The sequence below is a fragment of the Nerophis lumbriciformis genome, linkage group LG37, assembly GCF_033978685.3.
Source record: "Nerophis lumbriciformis linkage group LG37, RoL_Nlum_v2.1, whole genome shotgun sequence".
NCBI classification, from domain to species: Eukaryota; Metazoa; Chordata; class Actinopteri; order Syngnathiformes; family Syngnathidae; genus Nerophis; species Nerophis lumbriciformis.
In genome coordinates this window covers 11,945,789-11,967,500 of record NC_084584.2, presented here as the reverse complement: position 1 = coordinate 11,967,500, position 21,712 = coordinate 11,945,789, and the positions used below count along the sequence as shown (strand labels likewise).

General features: G+C 38.8%; 1 protein-coding gene across 2 annotated transcripts in view; it reads left to right on the top strand.

Annotated features, from left to right (window-relative positions):
• The window catches only part of nkain1 (sodium/potassium transporting ATPase interacting 1), a 31,075-nt gene extending 12,149 nt beyond the window's left edge, over window positions 1–18,926 (top strand). For both annotated transcript variants that reach the window (XM_061931489.1, XM_061931488.1), the window contains exons 5-8: window positions 7,985–8,182; window positions 10,617–10,677; window positions 10,750–10,831; window positions 13,107–18,926. In XM_061931489.1, the coding sequence (XP_061787473.1) occupies window positions 7,985–8,182; window positions 10,617–10,677; window positions 10,750–10,831; window positions 13,107–13,116 (351 nt within the window). In that variant the 3' untranslated portion in view covers window positions 13,117–18,926. The remainder of the gene's footprint in view (window positions 1–7,984; window positions 8,183–10,616; window positions 10,678–10,749; window positions 10,832–13,106) is intronic.
• The last annotated feature ends 2,786 nt before the right edge of the window (window positions 18,927–21,712 follow it).

Genomic DNA, 21,712 nt, shown 5'->3' with positions numbered 1-21,712 from the left:
CAAATAATTATAATAACACAATATTTTTTTTTAAATGCAGTATTTTTTGAAAATCTATTAAAAAAATTATGAATCGATTTAGTATCAGAATGAATAGGAATGAAATACATCAATGGGGAATAAATAAAGTTGTCATAAATAAATATTAATCAAATAAATATATATATATATATATGTATCAGAAATAAATAAAGTTGTCATAAATACATATTCAATAAATATTAAATATATCAATAAGAAATAAGTAAAGTTGGCATAAATAAACATTTAGGTATGTAAATAGGTTGTATCGCACATGGTATCACAAACGAGTAAACACGCCGAAGGACTGCTTGTATCGCACGTGATGTCACACACAAGTAAACACGCTGCAGGACTGCTCGTATCGCACATGATATAACACACAAATAAACACGCAGCAAGACCGCTTTTATCGCACGTGATAACACACACACACAAGTAAACACGCTGGAGAACTGATTGTATCGCACATGACAACACACGCAAGTAAACGTGCCGCAGGACTGCTTGTATCACACATGACTTCACACACCCGTAAACACGCTGCAGGACTGCTTGTATCACACATGATATCACACACAAGTAAACACGCTGCAGGACTGCTTGTATCACACATGATATCACACACAAAGTAAACACACTGCAGGACTGCTTGTATCTCCCATGATATCACACACATATATACACGCTGTAGAACTGATTGTATTGCACATGATGTCACACACAAGTAAACACGCTGCAGGAGTGCCTGTATCGCACATGATATCACACAAAAGTAAACGCGTCACAGGACTGCTTGTATTGCACATGACATTGCTTGTATTGCACATGACATCACACACAAGTAAACACGCTGCACGACTGCTTGTATCGCACATGATATCACACACAAGTAAACACGCTGTAGAACTGATTGTATTGCACATGATATCACACACAAGTAAACACGCTGCAGGACTGCCTGTATCGCACATGATATCACACAAAAGTAAACGCGTCACAGGACTGCTTGTATTGCACATGACATTGCTTGTATTGCACATGACATCACACACAAGTAAACACGCTGCACGACTGCTTGTATCGCAAATGATATCACACACAAGTAAACACGCTGTTGAACTGATTGTATCGCACACAAGTAAATGCGCCGCAGGACTGCTTGTATCGCACATGACATCACACACACACCCGTAAACATGCTGCAGGACTGCTTGTATCGCACATGACATCACCCACAAAGTAAACACGCTGCACGACTGCTTGTATCTCACATGATATCACACACAGGTAAACACGCTGCCGAACTGCTTGTATCACACACAAATATACACCCCGCAGTACTGAATGTATCGCACATAAGATATCACACACAAGTAAACACGCTGCAGGACTGCCTGTATCGCACATGATATCACACACAAGTAAACACACTGCAGAACTGATTGTATTGCACATGATAACACTCACAAGTGTATCACACATTTTAGATATCATCCCATTCTTTATCGGACCAATAGAGTGTTCTGCAGATACTGAGAGCTGTTTTTAAGATCTTGTCTCGTGTGGTAAAAAGCAAACATTAGGAACATTTATCAGTGAAGTTGAGTGCACTGAGTATACTTATCTTTGCAAAGAGAGATATTATTGAAGCAATACTTCATGAAGAAGAGTTCTTTAATGATAATAAGGAGGCAGATAACAATTCCAAAAATCCACTCTGGTATCATTTACCAGGAATAATGTGTGTTAATCGGTATTTCAAAGACATTATTTATTGTTATTTTTAGGAGCGGTGTGCGCAGCAGCATTTCAGGAAGTTTGCGACGGAATCAGATCCCTCTCTCTCGCGGTTTGAAAAAATAATAGTCCAGGTCTCTGGAGACAAAAAGGGGGGCGAGGAAAATAAGCGCACATTCCCCCTTTTTCCCCCCGTCTCCTCCCCAGTGGTCACTGGGCTGCTGGAGAGAACCGGACCGCTGCACCAGCCGCAAAGTCGCCCGCCCCCTCCCTCCCTCGCATCCCTGAAGGCACATCCCTCATGTTTGAAAAAATACAATAAAATAGTTTCAGAAACACGTCAAGTTGAGCCTGATGAGTTGTGTCGTGCTCCCAGACTTCTGGAAAAGTCCCTCATTGGAGCAGAAGGCAACAAAAAACCTTGACTTTTATGGGGGTTTGCACCCCGTTGCATCTTGGGATTTCTCCACTATTGACTCTAGTTTTCATCCAAACATAACTGTTATGTACGTTGTTTCAACAGATGGCGCTATAACCACAAGTCGTAGCCAGAAGAAGCATAATCTCCCAATATTAAAGACAAAGTCTTGAAGACCATGTCTGAAAATGTCCTCACGTGTTCCTTACCCCATTTCTGACATTTCCTGAAGGTTTCATCATCGGGCCATAAGTTTTTGAGTTATTCCCGGTAGGTTGAAAGAAACCGAGTGAACCCTCTTGTCAGGCATCCACTATCTTTGTCTCTGTGGGTGGGGGCGGAGACGTTGGCATGCACACCCACAGAAGTTGAAGCTTGTAAGGTAAACGTCAGGTCACATGGTAGAAATGATCCGGATCAGCCCCAAAATGTAATCACTTGCTCCTTACACCATTTCTGATATTTCCGTAAAGTTGGATGAAAATTTGCTCGTAACTTTTTGCTAAAGCAGAATGAAAGAAACCGAGTGAACACTCTTGTTCGTCTCCACTATCTTTGTACTTGCGTAATCGTACACACACACACACACACACACACACACAGTAAACAAACGCAAGGTAACATAGTAGAAATTATCCAGATCAACCCCAAAATGTAATCACTTGTTCATTTTGGATGTTTCCTGAAAGTTTTATGAAAATCCACCCATAACTTTTTGAGTTATGTAGCAAACAAACAAATGAACGAATGGTCAAGCAAACGCACACGCCATGGAACGCACAAACTACGTTTGCTCATTCGCCGGATAGAACGGTCGAACAAACGCACGAAAGGTCGAACAAACGGTCGAACAAAACAATCAAACTAGCGAACTAACTAACAAACAATCAAACGAACTGTTGAATGAAAAGTGGAACAATCGGTAAAACAGACTAACGAATGAAGTAAAAAAAACGGTCTGACGAACAAGTGAACGAACGGTCAAACAAACTAACAAACACAAAAGGTCGAACAAACAATCGAACAAACGGTTGAACGAATGGTCGAACAGACTAACGAGCGAACTAACAAACGGTAGGACGAACAAACTAACAAACAGTTGAACAATCGGTCAAACAGACTAACGAACTAACTAACAAACGGTCAGACGAACGGTCGATCAAATTAACGAACAAACGAACGGTTGAAAGAACAGTCGAACGAAAGGTCAAACAATTTAACAAACTAACTAACAAATGGTTGAACAAATGCATAAAAGGTCGAACAAACGCATGAAAAGTCGAACGAACAATCGCTCGAACGGTTGAACAAACACATGAACGGTCAAACAAACGTTTGAATGAATGGTAGAACAGACTAACCAGCAAACTAACAAACGGTAGGACGAACAACCTAACAAACAGTCGAACAATCGGTCAAACAGACTAACAAACGGTCAGACGAACGGTCGATCAAACTATCGGACAAACAGTCGAACGAAAGGTCAAACAATTTAACGAACTAACTAACAAATGGTTGAACAAACCGCTGAACAAACGCATAAAAGGTCGAACGGACCGCTGAAGAAATGCATGAAAGGTTGAACAAACGGTCGAACAAACGTATGAAAGGTCGAACAAACAATCGCTCGAACGGTTGAACAAACACATGAAAGGTCGAACAAACGGTTGAACGAATGGTCGAACAGACTAACGAGCGAACTAACAAACGGTAGGACGAACAAGCTAACAAACAGTCGAACAATCGGTCAAACAGACTAACGAACTAACTAACAAACGGTCAGACGAACGGTCGATCAAACTAACAAACGAACGATTGAACGAACAGTCGAACGAAAGGTCAAACAATTTAACGAACTAAGTAACAAATGGTTGAACAAACAGTCGAACAAACGCATAAGAGGTCGAACGAACCGCTGAACAAACGCATTAAAGGTTGAACAAACGGTTGAACGAGTGGTCGAACAGACTAATGAGCGAACTAACTAACGGTAGGATGAACAACCTAACAAACAGTCGAACAATCGGTCAAACAGACTAACGAACTAACAAACGGTCAGACAAACTATCGAACAAACTAACAAACGAACGGTTGAACCAACAGTCGAACGAAAGGTCAAACAATTTAACGAAGTAACTAACAAATGGTTGAACAAACGGTCGAACAAACGCATAAAAGGTCGAACAAACGGTCGAACAAACGCATGAAAGGTCGAACGAACAATCGCTCGAACGATTGAACAAACACATGAACGGTCAAACAAACGTTTGAACGAATGGTCGAACAGACTAACCAGCGAACTAACAAACGGTAGGACGAACAACCTAACAAACAGTCGAACAATCGGTCAAACAGACTAACAAACGGTCAGACGAACGGTCGATCAAACTATCGGACAAACAGTCGAACGAAAGGTCAAACAATTTAACGAACTAACTAACAACTGGTTGAACAAACCGCTGAACAAACGCATAAAAGGTCGAACGGACCGCTGAAGAAATGCATGAAAGGTTGAACAAACGGTCGAACAAACGTATGAAAGGTCGAACAAACAATCGCTCGAACGGTTGAACAAACACATGAAAGGTCGAACAAACGGTTGAACGAATGGTCGAACAGACTAACGAGCGAACTAACAAACGGTAGGACGAACAAGCTAACAGTCGAACAAGCTAACAAACAGACTAACGAACTAACTAACAAACGGTCAGACGAACGGTCGATCAAACTAACTAACAAACGAACAGTTGAACGAACAGTCGAACGAAAGGTCAAACAATTTAACGAACTAACTAACAAATGGTTGAACAGTCGAACAAACGCATAAAAGGTCGAACGAAAGGTCAAACAATTTAACGAACTAACTAACAAATGGTTGAACAAACAGTCGAACAAACGCATGAAAGGTCGAACGAACAATCGCTCAAACGGTTGAACAAACACATGAAAGGTCGAACAAACGGTTGAACGAATGGTCGAACAGACTAACGAGCGAACTAACAAATGGTAGGACGAACAACCTAACAAACAGTTGAACAATCTGTCAAAAAGACTAACGAACTAACTAACGGTCGAACAAACGGTCAGACGTATGGTCGATCAAACTAACGAAAAAACGAACGGTTGAACGAACAGTCAAACGACAGATTAAACAATTTATCGAACTAACTAACAAATGGTTGAACAAACGGTCGAACAAACGCATAAAAGGTCGAACGAACCGCTGAACAAACGCATGAAAGATCGAACGAACCGTTGAACAAACGGTCGAACAAACGGTTGAATAAACAATTGAACGAACAGTCGAACAAATAGTCAAACAGACTAATGAGCGAACTAACAAACGGTCGATCAAGCAGTTGGTCGAACAGTCGAACAAACGGTCAAACAAACCAGCGAACGAACTAACGAACGAACAGTTGAATGAACAGTGGAACAATCGGTAAAACAGACTAACGAACAGTCGAACGAACGGTCGTACAGACTAACGAGCGAACTAACAAACGGTAGGACGAACAAACTAACAAACGATCGAAGGAACGGTCAAACAAACAAACTAACAAAAAGTCAAACAATCGGTTAAACGAACGAACGGTCGATCAAACGGTTGAACGAACAGTCGAAAGAACGGTCAAACAAACTAACCAACAAACGAACAGTTGAACTTAAGGTCAAATAAATCAATTAACTAACTAACAAACGGTTTACCGTTCGAACAAACGCACGAAAGGTCGAACAAACGTTCAAACGGACGGTCAATTGAACGGTTGAACAAGCACACGAAAGGTCGAACGAACGGTCAAACAAACCAGCGAACGAACTAACAAACGATCAAACGAACAGTTGAATGAACAGTAGAACAATCGGTAAAACAGACTAACGAACGGTCGTACAGACTAACGAGCGAACTAACAAACGGTAGGACGAACAAACTAACCAACGATCGAAGGAACGGTCAAACGAACAAACTAACAAAAAGTCGAACAATCGGTTAAACGGACTAACTAACAAACGGTCAGACGAACGGTCGATCAAATTGTTGAACGAACAGTCGAAAGAACGGTCAAACCAACTAACGAACGGTTGAACGAAAGGTCAAACAAATCAATGAACTAACTAACAAACGGTTGACTGTTCGAACAAAAGCACGAAGGTCGAACAAACGTTGAAACGAACGGTCAATTGAACGGTTGAACAAGCACACGAAAGGTCGAACGAACGGTCAAACAAACCAGCGAACGAACTAACAAACGATCAAACGAACAGTTGAATGAACAGTGGAACAATCAGTAAAACAGACTAACAAACGGTCGTACAGACTAACGAGCGAACTAACAAACGATAGGACGAACAAACTAACTAACGATCGAAGGAACGGTCAAACGAACAAACTAACAAAAAGTCGAACAATCGGTTAAACGGACTAACTAACAAACGGTCAGACGAACGGTCGATCAAACGGTTGAACGAACAGTCGAAAGAACGGTCAAACAAACTAACCAACCAACGAACAGTTACGAACAGTAACGAACAGTAACACAATTCTCCATTCAAATCAATTCTTGATTCAAACCGATTCTCAATTCAAATCAATTCTCAAGTCAACATGATTCTTGATTCAACACGATTCTCAATTCTAACTGATTGTTGTTGAGTCTTATAGAAAAAAGGGAAAAAAACTATTTATAAAGTAGTTTTTATCGAGTTTTGAAAATGAATATTTTAGAATTGGGGTGATTAAGAATGTTGTTTTTAATATGTTAGCATGCTAACATATTATGCTAATTTTTTTGTTGTTGCTAATTTTGTATGATTAAACAGAAAAATCATGGTTTGCAATACTCGGCGCTGCCATGCATGTTAATTATTACCATACTTGTGAGAACGTTAGCATGCTAACATATTATGTTAACTTTTTTTTTGTTGCTAATTTTGTACGATTAAACTGAAAAATCATGGTTTGTGATACTCGGCGCTGCCATGCACGTTAACTATTACCATACTTGTGAAAACGTTAGCATGCTAACATATTATGCTAACTTTTTTTTTTTTTTTTTTGCTAATTTTGTACGATTAAACTGAAAAATCATGGTTTGTGATACTCGGCGCTACCATGCACGTTAACTATTACCATACTTGTGAGAACGTTAGAATGCTAATATATTATGCTAACTTTTATTTTTCATGAAATGCTCAGTCATTCACAAACGAGGATGGGGCGAGGGTCACCACTTTGTCAACAAATGTGTGAGCAAATTGTCCCAACAGATTAAGAACAACATTTCTCAACCAGCTATGGCAAGGAATTTAGGGATTTCACCATCTATGCTCCGTAATATCATCAAAAGGTTCAGAGAATCTGGAGAAATCACCGCATGTAACGTTAAATGCCCGCGACCTTCGATCCGATCAATCAAAAAGCGACATCAGTGTGTAAAGGATATCACCACATGGGCTCAGGAACACTTGAGAAAACCACTGTCAGTAACTGCAGTTGGTCGCTACATCTGTAAGTGCAAGCTAAAACTCTCCAATGCGAAGCAAAAGCCATTTATCAACAACACCCAGAAACGCAGCCAGCTTCGCTGGGCCCGAGCTCATCTACACTTTTGTACATTTTTAAAAGATTCTTAACATTATTTAAAAAGTATATTAATGAACTCTTATTTATATACTTTTGACCAATATTGGTATCAATATTTCATATTTTTAATAACACTGGAATGTTTGAAATTGTGCGACCATGGTATGATCGTGAGAAAGACTTACCCCCAGTGGTATGGACGTGTGTCTGTGTCCAAGCAGGACAGGGACTTTCTCATGACGTTCAACACGTCCCTGCATCGTTCATGGTGGATGGAACACGGTCCCGGTTGCCTAGTGACTCCCGTGCTGGACTCGCACTTGGCCCCCGACGACCACCACGTCATCACCGTGTCCGGGTGTCTCCTCGACTACCAGTACATGGAGGTGCTGAGTTCGGCCGTTCAGATCCTGCTGGCGGTACGTACAGCCCACACGCCGGGTCAAAAGGCCCCCCGGGCTTGTTTTTTTATTGGAACACTCTTCAATTTAACTTCAAAACTGGAAAAAAACTTTGATTCAGAATGAGTGCTTAATCGCAAAATTGCTTGTGAATAAATTTTTTTCCGGCGGTTTTTCCTCAGTTTGTAGTCGGTTCCATACTTGCTGCAAGTTCCTCCTCGAATCCTACATTGTTTCCCACCTTCTTTATCGAAGTGCTGGCACTCGCAACTTTCTTTGGCCCCACAGTGGCTTATTTTGCAGTCGTACGCAGCGACTGAATCACCCTGGGCTAGGGATAGTTACAAGTACGATATTGTTTTGTCACTCACCGATTCATATAAGAAACCCAACGGTGCCATGTTGTGATACCCGGTTGCCGGCTCATCGCAATTGGTGGTCACTCCAGCAGCACTGAGAGCCAACTCAGCCAAACTACCGCCAGGTAATGTCGCAATTTCCAATGCCAACAAAGAAATTGGCTCAAAGAACGCCCAAATCTAAGTAAAGTAAGACCCCACTTCTCCAAAAAATGTGCTAGCTTGATGCTAACATACATTGCCTTTGCTATTGACATGCTACTGATTAGCATTAGCGATTTTACATGGCGATTTCAATTCCTCCAAATGTGTTAAAAATAACTACAACTAAGTTGCACGCTACAATCAAACAGGTGGTGTGTAATAAGTACAATACTAACAGTATTAACACTTTTTAGGGCGCAACGAAAAACTAGATCGAGCAAAAACTGAATTGACTAGCCATTACATCATAAAGTATACACTACTGTCATCTAACGTGTTGGACTTGGAACTGTACGTAACTAAGTATGGCTCCACTTTTCCAAAAATGTGCTAGCTTGATGCTAATATACATTGCCTTTGCTATTGACATGCTACTGATTAGCATTAGCGATTTTACATGGCGATTTCAATTTCTCCAAATGTGTTAATAATAACTACAATTAAGTTGCACGCTACAATTAAACAGCTGGTGCGTAATAAGTACAATACGTACAGCATTAGCACTTTTTAGGGCGCAACGAAAAACTAGATCGAGCAAAAACTGAACTGACTAGCCATTACATCATAAAGTATACACTACTGTCATCTAACGTGTTGGACTTGGAACTGTAAGTAACTAAGTATGGCTCCACTTTTCCAAAAATGTGCTAGCTTGATGCTAACATACATTGCCTTTGCTATTGACATGCTACTGATTAGCATTAGCGATTTTACATGGCGATTTCAATTTCTCCAAATGTGTTACTAATAACTACAATTAAGTTGCACGCTACAATTAAACAGCTGGTGCGTAATAAGTACAATACGTACGGCATTAGCACTTTTTAGGGCGCAACGAAAAACTAGATCCAGCAAAAACGACTGCCTAGCCATTACATCATAAAGTATACACTACTTGGAACTGTAAGTAACTGTGAGTATGGCTAAACCTTTCCAAAAATGTGCTAGCTTGATGCTAATATACATTGCCTTTGCTATTGACATGCTACTGATTAGCATTAGCGATTTTACATGGCGATTTCAATTCCTCCAAATGTGTTAATAATAAGTACAACTAAGTGGCACGCTACAATCAAACAGGTGGTGCGTGATAAGTACAATACTTACAGTATTAACACTTTTTAGGGCGCAACGAAAAACTAGAACCAGCAAAAACGACTGCGTAGCCATCACATCATAAAGTATACACTACTGTCATCTATCGTGTTGGACTTGGAACTGTATGTAACTGTTACTGTAAATATGGCTCCACTTTTCCAAAAATGTGCTAGCTTGATGCTAACATACATTGCCTTTGCTATTGACATGCTACTGATTAGCATTAGCGATTTTACATGGCGGTTTCAATTCCTCCAAATGTGTTAAAAATAACTACAACTAAGTTGCACGCTACAATCAAACAGGTGGTGCGTGATTAGTACAATACTTACAGTATTAACACTTTTTAGGGCGCAACGAAAAACTAGATCCAGCAAAAACGACTGCCTAGCCATTACATCATAAAGTATACACTGCTGTCATCTAACGTTTTGGACTTGGAACTGTACGTAACTGTTACTGTGAGTATGGCTCCACTTTCCAAATTCTGTTTGAATTTTTGATTCCAACAGAATCCCGATCCAAATCAAGTCTCGATTCAACACGATTGTGGGTTCAAACAGTATCTCGATTCAACACGATTCTTGATTGACTGACCCTAACTCTAACACTAATTTTGTATGATTAAACTGAAAAATCATGGTTTGTGATACTCGGCGCTGCCGACCAAGTTTGATCATTGTTAACGCACGTTAGCACGTTAGCTGCTGGCATATTTGTGAGAAATTTAGCACGTTTTATGGTAGCTTTCTTTCGCTAATGCCCTTGTTGTCACGTCTTGTTTTCCACAGCTCTTCGGCTTGGTGTACGCCTGCTACGTCAGCAAAGTCTTCCAGGACGACGAGGACAGCTGTGAGTGTGCTGCTTCGTTAGGACTTCATTTCCTCCGCATGAAATAATCCCAAGTCTCCTTCTCCCGCCAAGTCGACTTCATCGGTGGATTTGACTCGTACGGCTACCAGCCTCCGCAGAAGTCCTCGCACCTGCAGCTGCAGCCTCTTTACACGTCAGTTGCAACTTCTTCATTCTGATGGTAGCATGTTAGCTTTCCTGCTAATTTGGCATATGTACACCTCGAAGTGAAATATTTTGTCACTTGGTGAATGCTAACGTTAGTATGGTAAACATTTTTTATAGCTAATTCCGTTGGTGTACAATTCAGTCACGCTTTGTTAGCTGATGCATGCTAACGTTAGCATGCTAGCATTTTAAACAAATCACACGCCTCAGAGTAATATATTTTAATACTTGGTGCAGATAAGAGTTAACATTTTAGCATGCTAACAGTAATATGTTAGCTATTTTAGCTAATTTAGCAGGTACACACTTTAGTTTCATATTTTGGTATTTCACTAATGCTAACTGTAAGCATGCTATTGTTAGCATACTTGCTTTTTTAGTTCATTTTGCTCATTTTTTTTTGTTACTTGGAGCATGCTAACATTAGCATGCTAGCATTTTAAACAAATCACACGCCTTCGAGTAATATATTTTGATACTTGGTGCAGATAAGAGTTAGCATTTTAGCATGCTAACAGTAATATGTGTGCTATTTTAGCTAAATTTGCAGGTACACACTTCAGTTTCATATTTTGGTATTTCACTAGTGCTAACTTTAACCATGCTATTGTTAGCATACTTGCTTTTTTATTTCATTTTGCTCATTTTTTTGTTACCTGGAGCATGCTAACGTTAGCAGGCTAGCATTTTAAACAAACCACACATCTCAGAGTAATATATTTTGCTACTTGGCACAGATAAGTTAGCATTTTAGCATACTAACAGTAATATGTTAGCTATTTCAGCTAATTTAGCAGGTATACACTTCAGTTTCATATTTCGGTATTTCACTAATGCTAACTGTAAGCATGCTATTGTTAGCATAGTACTTTAAGCATGCTCGCTTTTTTAGTCCATTTTGTTCATATTTTTTGTTGCCTGATGCATGCTAACGTTAGCAGGCTAGCATTTTAAACAAGTTACACACCTCAGAGTAATATATTTTGCTACTTGGAACAGATAAGTTAGCATTTTAGCATACTAACAGTTATATGTTAGCTATTTTAGCTAATTCAGCAGGTATACGCCTCAGTTTCATATTTTGGTATTTCACAAATGTTAACTTTAACCATGCTATTGTTAGCATACTCGCTTTTTTAGTTCATTTTGCTCATTTTTTTGTTACCTGGTGCATGCTAACATTAGCAGGCTAGCATTTAAAAACAAACTCACACCTCAGAGTAATATATTTTGGTACTAGGCGCAGGTAAATGCTAGCATTTTAGCATGCCAGCTGTTATAGCTCAATTAGCATTTATAAACCTCAGTGTCATATATTTTGGTATTTCAGAAATGTTATCTGTAACCATGCTATTGTTAGCATAGTACTTTAAGCATGCTCGCTTTTTTAGCCCATTTTGTTCATATTTTTTGTTGCCTGATGCATGCTAATGTTAGCAGTCTAGCATTTTAAACAAGTTACACACCTCAGAGTAATATATTTTGCTACTTGGCTCAGATAAGAGTTAGTATTTTAGCATGCTAACAGTAATATGAGAGCTATTTTAGCTAATTTAGCAGGCATACACCTCAGTTTCATATTTTGGTAATTCACTAATGCTTACTTTAATCATGCTATTGTTAGCATACTCGCTTTTTAGCCCATTTTGCTAAAAAATTTTTGTTACTTGATGCATGCTAACGTTAGCAGGCTAGCATTTTAAACAAGTTGCACACCTCAGAGTAATATATTTTGCTACTTGGCTCAGATAAAGGTTAGCATTTTAGCATGCTAACAGTAATATGTGAGCTATTTTAGCAGGTATACGTGTCAGTGTCATATTTTGGTCATTCACAAATGCTAACTGTAAGCATGCTATTGTTAGCATGATACTGTTAGCATACTCGCTTTTTTAGTTCATTTTGCTAATTTTTTTGTTACCTGATGCATGCTAACGTTAGCAGGCTAGCATTCTAAACAAATTACACACCTCAGAGTAATATATTTTGCTACTTGGCTAAGATAAAAGTTAGCATTTTAGTATGTGAGCTATTTTAGCTAATTTAGCAGCTATACACTTCAGTTTCATATTTTGGTATTTCACAAATGCTAACTGTAAGCATGCTATTGTTAGCATATATATATATATATATATATATATATATATATATATATATATACTGTACAGGTTTAGAAGGTGTTTGGGCACTCTAGGTTTAAATGAATTGTTTGAATGCAAAGGAGGAACAAAACAACAACTCTTCTTCTTTGTGCACTCCAGCGCTGGTTAATGGATGCTGGCGCCCCCTTCAGGCCAAACCCCGACAGTGCCACTGTGGACGGACCACGATGGTCGCCCTGATTAGACTCTGAAGAATGGACTTGTGTGTGTGTGTGTGTGTGTGTGTGTGTGTGTGTGTGTGTGTGTGTGTGTGTGTGTGTGTGTGAGGAAGATGAAGATCCCTGCATGGAACTCAGGGATGAAGCAGCGTGTCGGGACGGAGACAACGGGAGGGGGCGGGACTTAGACCAAGGAGCAGACAGCTCTTGTCCAATCACCACTTCCTCACTCCCCACACGTGAGTGTCATACAGTGTTTGTCACGGACCAATCACCTTGCACGCTCCCGGCCGTGGGCGGAGTCACGGGATGGAACAAAACTAAAGAAAAAGGGTCATTTTTAGCATTGTGGTGATGTCAAACTAGAGCAGTCGTAACTTTCCTGCGCCCAAAGCCATCTACTTCCTGTCCCTGTGGGCTTCCTGCTGGGGCGATACGACTGATGCCAAATACGATACCCACACAAAAATACCAGAAGTGGGGCAAAAACCGAGGTAACTTGTGCGTGTTTTAAGTAGGGTTTTTTTTTTCCGATCCGATATTGATCAATAAAAATCATCAATAAAACAAGTGTGGCACGATGTCATCTTGAATGTGAAATGTGCAATATCATGTGCGATACAAGCGGTCCTGCGGCATGTTGACTTGTGCCTGATATCATGTACAAGCGGTCCTGCGCCGTCTTTACTTGTGTGATATCATGTGCGATACAAGCAGTCCTGCGGCGTGTTGACTTGTGCCTGATATCATGTGCGATACATGCAGTCCTGCGGCAGGTTTACTTCTGTGTGACATCATGTGCGATACAAGCGGTCCTGCGGCGTGTTGACTTGTGCCTGATATCATGTGCGATACAAGCGGTCCTGCGGCATGTTTGCTTGTGTGATATCATGTGCGAAACAAGCGGTCCTGCGGGGTGTTTACTTGTATGTGATATCATGTGCGATACAAGCGGTCCTGCGCCGTGTTTACTTGTGTGATATCATGTGCAAAACAAGCAGTCCTGCAGGGTGTTTACTTGTATGTGATATCATGTGCGATACAAGCGGTCCTGCGGCGTGTGGACTTGTGTGTGATATCATGTGCGACACAAGCAGTCCTGCGGCGTGTGTACTTGTGTGTGATACCATGTGCAATACAAGCAGTCCTGCAGCGTGATTACTTACGTGTGATAACATGTGCGATACAAGCAGTCCTGCGGCAGGTTCACTTCTGTGTGACATCATGTGCGATACAAGCGGTCTTGCGGCGTGTTGACTTGTGCCTGGTATCATGTGCGATACATGCAGTCCTGCGGCAGGTTTACTTCTGTGTGACATGTGCGATACAAGCGGTCCTGCGGCGTGTTGACTTGTGCCTGATATCATGTGCGATACAAGCGGTCCTGCGGCATGTTTACTTGTGTGATATCATGTGCAAAACAGGCGGTCCTGCGCCGTGTTTACTTGTATGTGATATCATGTGCGATACAAGCAGTCCTACGGCGTGTGTACTTGTGTGTGATACCATGTGCAATACAAGCAGTCCTGCAGCGTGATTACTTACGTGTGATATCATGTGCGATACAAGCAGTCTTGCGGCAGGTTTACTTCTGTGTGACATCATGTGCGATACAAGCGGTCCTGCGGCGTGTTGACTTGTGCCTGATATCATGTGCGATACATGCAGTCCTGCAGCAGGTTTACTTCTGTGTGACATCATGTGCGATACAAGCGGTCCTGCGGCGTGTTGACTTGTGCCTGATATCATGTGCGATACAAGTGGTCCTGCGGCGTGTTTACTTCTGTGTGATATCATGTGCGATACAAGTGTCGTGCGGCGTGTTTACTTATTATGTGCCATTCAAGCGGTCCTGCGGCGTGTTTACTTGTGTCTGATATCATGTGAGATACAAGCAGTCCTGCGGCGTGATTACTTACATGTGATATCATGTGCGATTCAAGCGGTCCTGAGGCGTGTTTACTTCTGTGTGATATCATGTGCAATACAAGCAATCCTACAGCATGTTTACTTCTGTTATATCATGTGCGATACAAGCGGTCCTGCTGCATGTTTACTTATGTGTGATATAATGTGCGATACAAGCGGTCCTGCGGCGTGTTTACTTGAGTGTGATATCATGTGCGATACAAGTGGTCCTCCGCGTGTGTACTTGAGTGTGATATCATGTGCAATACAAGCGGTCCTGCGGCGTGTGTACTTGAGTGTGATATCATGTGCGATACAAGTGGTCCTCGGTTTTACTTGTGTGTGATATCACGTGCAATAAAAGCAGTCCTGCAGCGTGTTGACTTGTGTGTGTGTGACATCATGTGCAATACAAGTGACCTTTCGGCGTGTTTACTTGTGCGTGATATCATGTGCGATACAAGTGGTCCTGCAGCAGGTTTACTTCTGTGTGATATCATGTGCAATGCAAGCGGTCCTGCAGTGTGTGTACTTGAGTGTGATATCATGTGCGATACAAGCAGTCCTGCGGCGTGTTTACTTCTGTGTGATATCATGTGCGATACAAGCGGTCCTGCGGCGTGTGTACTTGAGTGTGATATCATGTGCAATACAAGCAGTCCTGCGGCATGTGTACTTGAGTGTGATATCATGTGCAATACACGTGGTCCTCGGCGTGTTTACTTGTGTGTGATATCATGTGCAATAAAAGCAGTCCTGCAGCGTGTTGACTTGTGTGTGTGTGATATCATGTGCGATACAAGCGACCCTTTGGCGTGTTTACTTGTGCGTGATATCATGTGCGATACAAGTGGTCCTGCAGCAGGTTTACTTCTGTGTGATATCATGTGCGATACAAGCAGTCCTCCAGCGTGTTTGCTTGTGTCTGATATCATGTGCGATACAAGCAGTCCTGAGGCGTGTGTACTTGTGTGTGATATCATGTGCAATACAAGCAGTCCTGCGGCGTGATTACTTACGTGAGATATCATGTGCGATTCAAGTGGTCCTGCGGCGTGTTCACTTCTGTGTGATATCATGTGCGCTACAAGCGGTCCTGCGGCGTGTGTACTTGAGTGTGATATCATGTGCGATACAAGCAGTCGTGCGGCGTGTTTACTTGTGTGTGATATCATGTGCGATACAAGCAGTCCTGCGGCGTGTTTACTTTTGTGTGATATCAAGTATCCAAGGCATATTGGAAAGTTCCCAGTAAAGAACGTGTCCGCATCATTCAACTTACAGCCTCATGCGCTTACCTTCATAAACGATTGTAGCCAACAGGTGTCGCCAAAGACAATTACCACTCCATTTCAACTTCAAGACAGCACAAGTCCATTCCACACGGTTAATAGTAAACAGGTTAGTGTTTTTCTGTTCTCTCTTCCACCCGTTTCACTCGATCCAACATTCCACTCTACAAAATGATAAAAGTTTTTATGGTTCCTGCTGATATCGCGTCGGATCATTATTGGTCAATATCCGAGGGTCCAATATCAGTATCGTATCGGAAGTGGGAAAGTTGCATCCTGCCCGTTTACCGACCTGCCACAAACGTCCACGATACATTTATCCATGAAAATATGGAAAAGCTGCAGATGCTGTGTTTGACATGTTTCACTTTCTGCTGTCTACTCAACAAACTGTTACTTTTGGTACACAAACTTACCCATAGGCGTCAACTCTGACCGCCGGTCCGTCCCCCAAAGACGTCCGTGTGCAACATAAACAAAAAGTACATGTGTACTGCGATCTGTTGTAATGTTTTTCAAACAATATTTTCTATTTAAAAGTTTGTTTTTATATTTAAAAAGCATGTAATAAGTTCAAATGCCTTTTTTTTTTTACACTAAATGTATGTATGTTTGAATTTTGTACATCAAATTATGATGACAATTTCATAAAATGTTCATTTCATGTCATTTATTTAAAGTGGGTCTTGAGTTTTGAGGCACTGAATTTTAACAAACTAAATTTTTTTTTTGCTTGCAAACTTAATTAAAATATGCAAAAAGTTTCATTGCATAAAATTTGGTGAGCAAAATGTGTTTAAAGGTCAGTTGGTCAAAATACAGTGTGTACAAATGTGTTGCTTCCAAACTCAAAACCCACTTTTGATGAATGAAATTAAATTCTAAAATTGTCAGAATAATTCGATTTGCAAAAATTAAGTTTTTATGCAAACAATTCTGTTACATATATTCAGTGTAAAAAAAAATTCAAGAAAATGTTCTCAAGACTCAAACTCAAGACCCACTTCTGGTACACTAAATACAATTTTATTAAAATGTTATTAAATTGTCAGCATAATTTAATGTAAAAAATATATATATACATGTTAAAAAACAGACAAAAGTTATATCGATTCAGGGAAAGAAAAATTCAGTATTCCGCTGAATTAAATTAAATCTAAATTACTTTAAATAAATTGGCAGCATAATTCAGTTACATAAATTCAGTGTAAAAAAAAAAAAGTTAAGTACAGAAGTATTTGTTGCTTCAAAACTCAGGATCCATTTCTGGTAAATTAACTTGAATTAAATTAAATTAAATGTATTTAATTGTCAGCAAAATTTGATGTAAAAAAAATGATGTTCAAAAAACCAAACGCAAAAAATTAAGTTACATAAATTCAGTGTAAAAAAAAAAAAGTTAAGTACAGAAGTATTTGTTGCTTCAAAACTCAGGATCCATTTCTGGTAAATTAACTTGAATTAAATTAAATTAAATTAAATTTATTTAATTGTCAGCAAAATTTGATGTAAAAAAAATGATGTTCAAAAAACCAAACGCAAAAAATTCAGTTACATAAATTCAATGCAAAAAAAAAACCAGTACAGAAGTATTTGTTGCTTCAAACTCAGGATCCACTTCCAGTAAATCAAGTTTAATTAAATTACATTAAATTAAATGTAACTGTCAGCTGTATTTGATGTACGAAAAAAAATTATGTTTGAAAAAACAAACGCAAAAAATTCAGTTAAATAAATTCAGTGTAAAAAAAAATAATTCAGTACATGCAGTAAGTTAAGTTTAATTAAACTACATAAAATACATTTTATTCTATTTAATTTAATTGTCAGCGGAATTTGATGTAAAAAACATTATGTTCAAAAAACTAAATGCAAAAAATGTTGTTACATATATTCAGTGTAAAAAAACAACAATTCAGTACAGAAGTGTTTGTTGCTTCAAACTCAGGATCCACTTCCGGTAAATTAAGTTCAATTAAATTAAATGTAATTTAATTTAAGTGTCAGCTGAATTTTATGTTAAAAAAATTTTTTAAAAAAAAAAAACAAACGCAAAAAATTCAGTTACATAAATTCAGTGTAAAAAAAAAAAAAATTCAGTACATACAGTAAATTAAGTTTAATTAAATTACGTTGAATTAAAATAATTTTTATTCAATTTAATTTAATTGTCAGCGGAATTTGAGGTAAAAAACATTATGTTCAAAAAACCAAACGCAAAAAATTTAGTTACATAAATTTGTGTAAAAAAAAATTAAATTCAGTACAGAAGTGTTTGTTGCTTCAAACTCAAGATCCACTTCCGGTAAATTAAGTTCAATTAAATTGAATTAAATTGCTACTTAAAATTAAATTAAATGTAATTTTATTTAATTGTCAGCTGAATTTGATGTAAAAAAAAAAAAAAAAAAAATTATGTTCAAAAAAACCAAATGCAAAAAATTCAGTTACATAAATTCCCGGGAAGAGCTGGATGAAGTGGCTAGGGAGAGGGAAGTCTGGGCTTCCCTGCTTAGGCTGCTGCCCCCGCGACCCTACCTCGGATAAGCGGAAGAAGATGGATGGATAAATTCAGTGTAAAAAAAATTCAGTACAGAAGTATGTGTTGCTTCAAAACTCAGAATCTACTTTTGGTAAATTAACTTAAATTAAATTACATTAAATTAAATTGGATTTATTGTCAACGGAATTTGATGTAAAAAAAAAAGTTATGCGCAAAAAGCCAAACGCCAAAAAAATCAGTTACATAAATTCAGTGTAAAAAATAAAATAAAAATTAAGTTCAATTAAATTAAATTAAATTGCTATTTTAAATTAAATTAAATGTAATTTAATTGTCAGCGGAATTTTATGTAAAAAAAAAAATTATGTTAAAAAAAACTAACGCAAAAAATTCAGTTACATAAATTAAGTGTAAAAAAAATAAAAATAATTACGTTAAATTAAATTTAATTTAATTGGTATTTAAAATTAAATTAAATGTAATTGAATTTAATTGTCAGCGGAATTTTCTGTTAAAAAAAAATGATGTTCAAAAAAACCAAACGCTAAAAATTCAGTTACATACATTCAGTGTAAAAAAAATAAAAATAATTAAGTTAAATTACATTTAATTTAATTGCTATTTAAAATTAAATGAAATGTAATTGAATTTAATTGTCAGCGGAATTTTCTGTTAAAAAAAAAAAGATGTTCAAAAAAACCAAACGCTAAAAATTCAGTTACATAAATTCAGTGTAAAAAAAAATGCTGTTCCTTAGGCAGGGCGTGAGAGCAAATAATTGAGACCCCTGACCCACCTCCAGTGTCTATTACTAGGATGAAGGAACATGGCCGCCAGTCTGTTTGGAAAGGATGGGGGATGCAGATGGCTTTGGGAGCAGGCATTAGTGTGTCTGTGGGGAGTGGGTGGCACGGGGCGGGGGTCAGTGGGAATACTGTGCATGTACATAACCTGCCAATGACCAATTTTGTCAGTTTCATTTAAGGGAGGGTTGGGGAGGGGCTTGCAGTAGTGGACATCTTTGTTTCTGTCCTTCACACCTGTGTCTCGTCTTCGTCTTCTCGCACACGCCAAACATTCGGGCCGAGGCCGGAGGAGCGAAGGAGGGAGACAGGTGTGAGACTAACGCCTCACTTTTGGGGTGTAAGGTACACTTTGAAATAATAAAAACACACTTTCTACATGACCAATGAAGCCATTTTGTTCTTTGTTTCACACCCAGGCAATCCAAGGTAGTCACGTTTAAATATTCTTCAAGCGAAAGCTTTCTTTGATCATAACGTTCAGCATTTTGGAAGCAGCCGCGGAAATGCACCAGCCGCCAATTCGCGGAAACGTAAGCATGCAACAAGTATCAAGTTATATGACTCTGAGGCTTACGCAGGCAAAATTAGCTCAAAAAGCTAACATGCTAATGTTGTCATGCTAACAGTTAACATGTTTCAAGTACCAAGTTATATGACTCTGAAGTGGACGGCAGCAAAATTGAGCAAAAGAGTTAGCATGCTAGTGTTAGCATGGCAACAGTTAGCACATGTCAGGACCCAAGTTATATGACTTTTGGGTAAATGGTTGCAAAATTAGCAGAAACAAAAAGTTAGCATGCTAACAGCATGTGTTACGTACCAAGTTATGTGACTAAGGTGTACGGCTGAGAAATCAGCTAAAAAAGTGTAAAATTTGCTAAAATAGTTAGCATGTTAATAGTAGCATGCTAAAATTAGCATATTTCAAGACCCAAGTTATATGACTTTGGGGTAAATGGTTGTAAAATTAGCAAGTAAAAAAGGCATGTGTCACGTACCAAGTTGTATGACTCTAAGGAGTACGGCTAAAGCTAAAAAAAAGTGTAAAATTAGCTCTAAAAGCTAGCCTGCTAATGTTGTCATGCTAACAGTTAACATGTTTCAAGTACCAAGTTATATGACTCTGAGGTGGACGGCAGCAAAATCGGGCAAAAAGTTAGCATGCTAGTGTTAGAATGGCAACAGTTAGCACATGTCAAGACCCAAATTATGACTTTGGGGTAAATGGTTGCAAAAGTAGCAGAAAAAAAAGTTAGCATGCTAAGAGCATGTGTTACGTACCAAGTTATATGACTCTAAAGTGCAAATTTAGCTCAAAAAGCTAGCATGCTAATGTTGTCATGCTAACAGTTAACATGTTTCAAGTACCAAGTAATATGACTCTGAGGTGGATGGCAGCAAAATTGAGCAAAAGAGTTAGCATGCTAGTGTTAGCATGGCAACAGTTAGCACATGTCAGGACCCAAGTTATATGACTTTTGGGTAAATGGTTGCAAAATTAGCAGAAAAAAAAGTTAGCATGCTAACAGCATGTGTCACGTACCAAGTTATATGACTCTAAGGTGTACGGCTGAGAAATTAGCTAAAGTGTAAAATTTGCTAAAATAGTTAGCATGTTAATAGTAGCATGCTAACATTAGCATATGTCAAGACCCAAGTTATATGACTTTGGGGTAAATGGTTGTAAAATTACCAATAAAACAAGCATGTGTCAAGTACCAAGCTGAAGCTAAAAAAGTGTAAAATTAGCTCAAAAAGGTTAGCATGCTGGCATGCTAAAGTTAGCCCAAAACAAGAGCCAATATATATATGACTTTGGGTTAAACAGTTGTAAAATTGGAGAAAAAATATATAGCATGTGTGACGTAGCAAGTTATATCACTCGAAGGTGTACGGCTGAGAAAGTAGCTCATAAAGTGTAACACTTGCTAAAAAGTTAGCATGCTGTTGAAAAGTTAACAAATATATGTATATATACAGTATGTATATATATATGTATGTATATATATATATATATATATATATATATATATATATA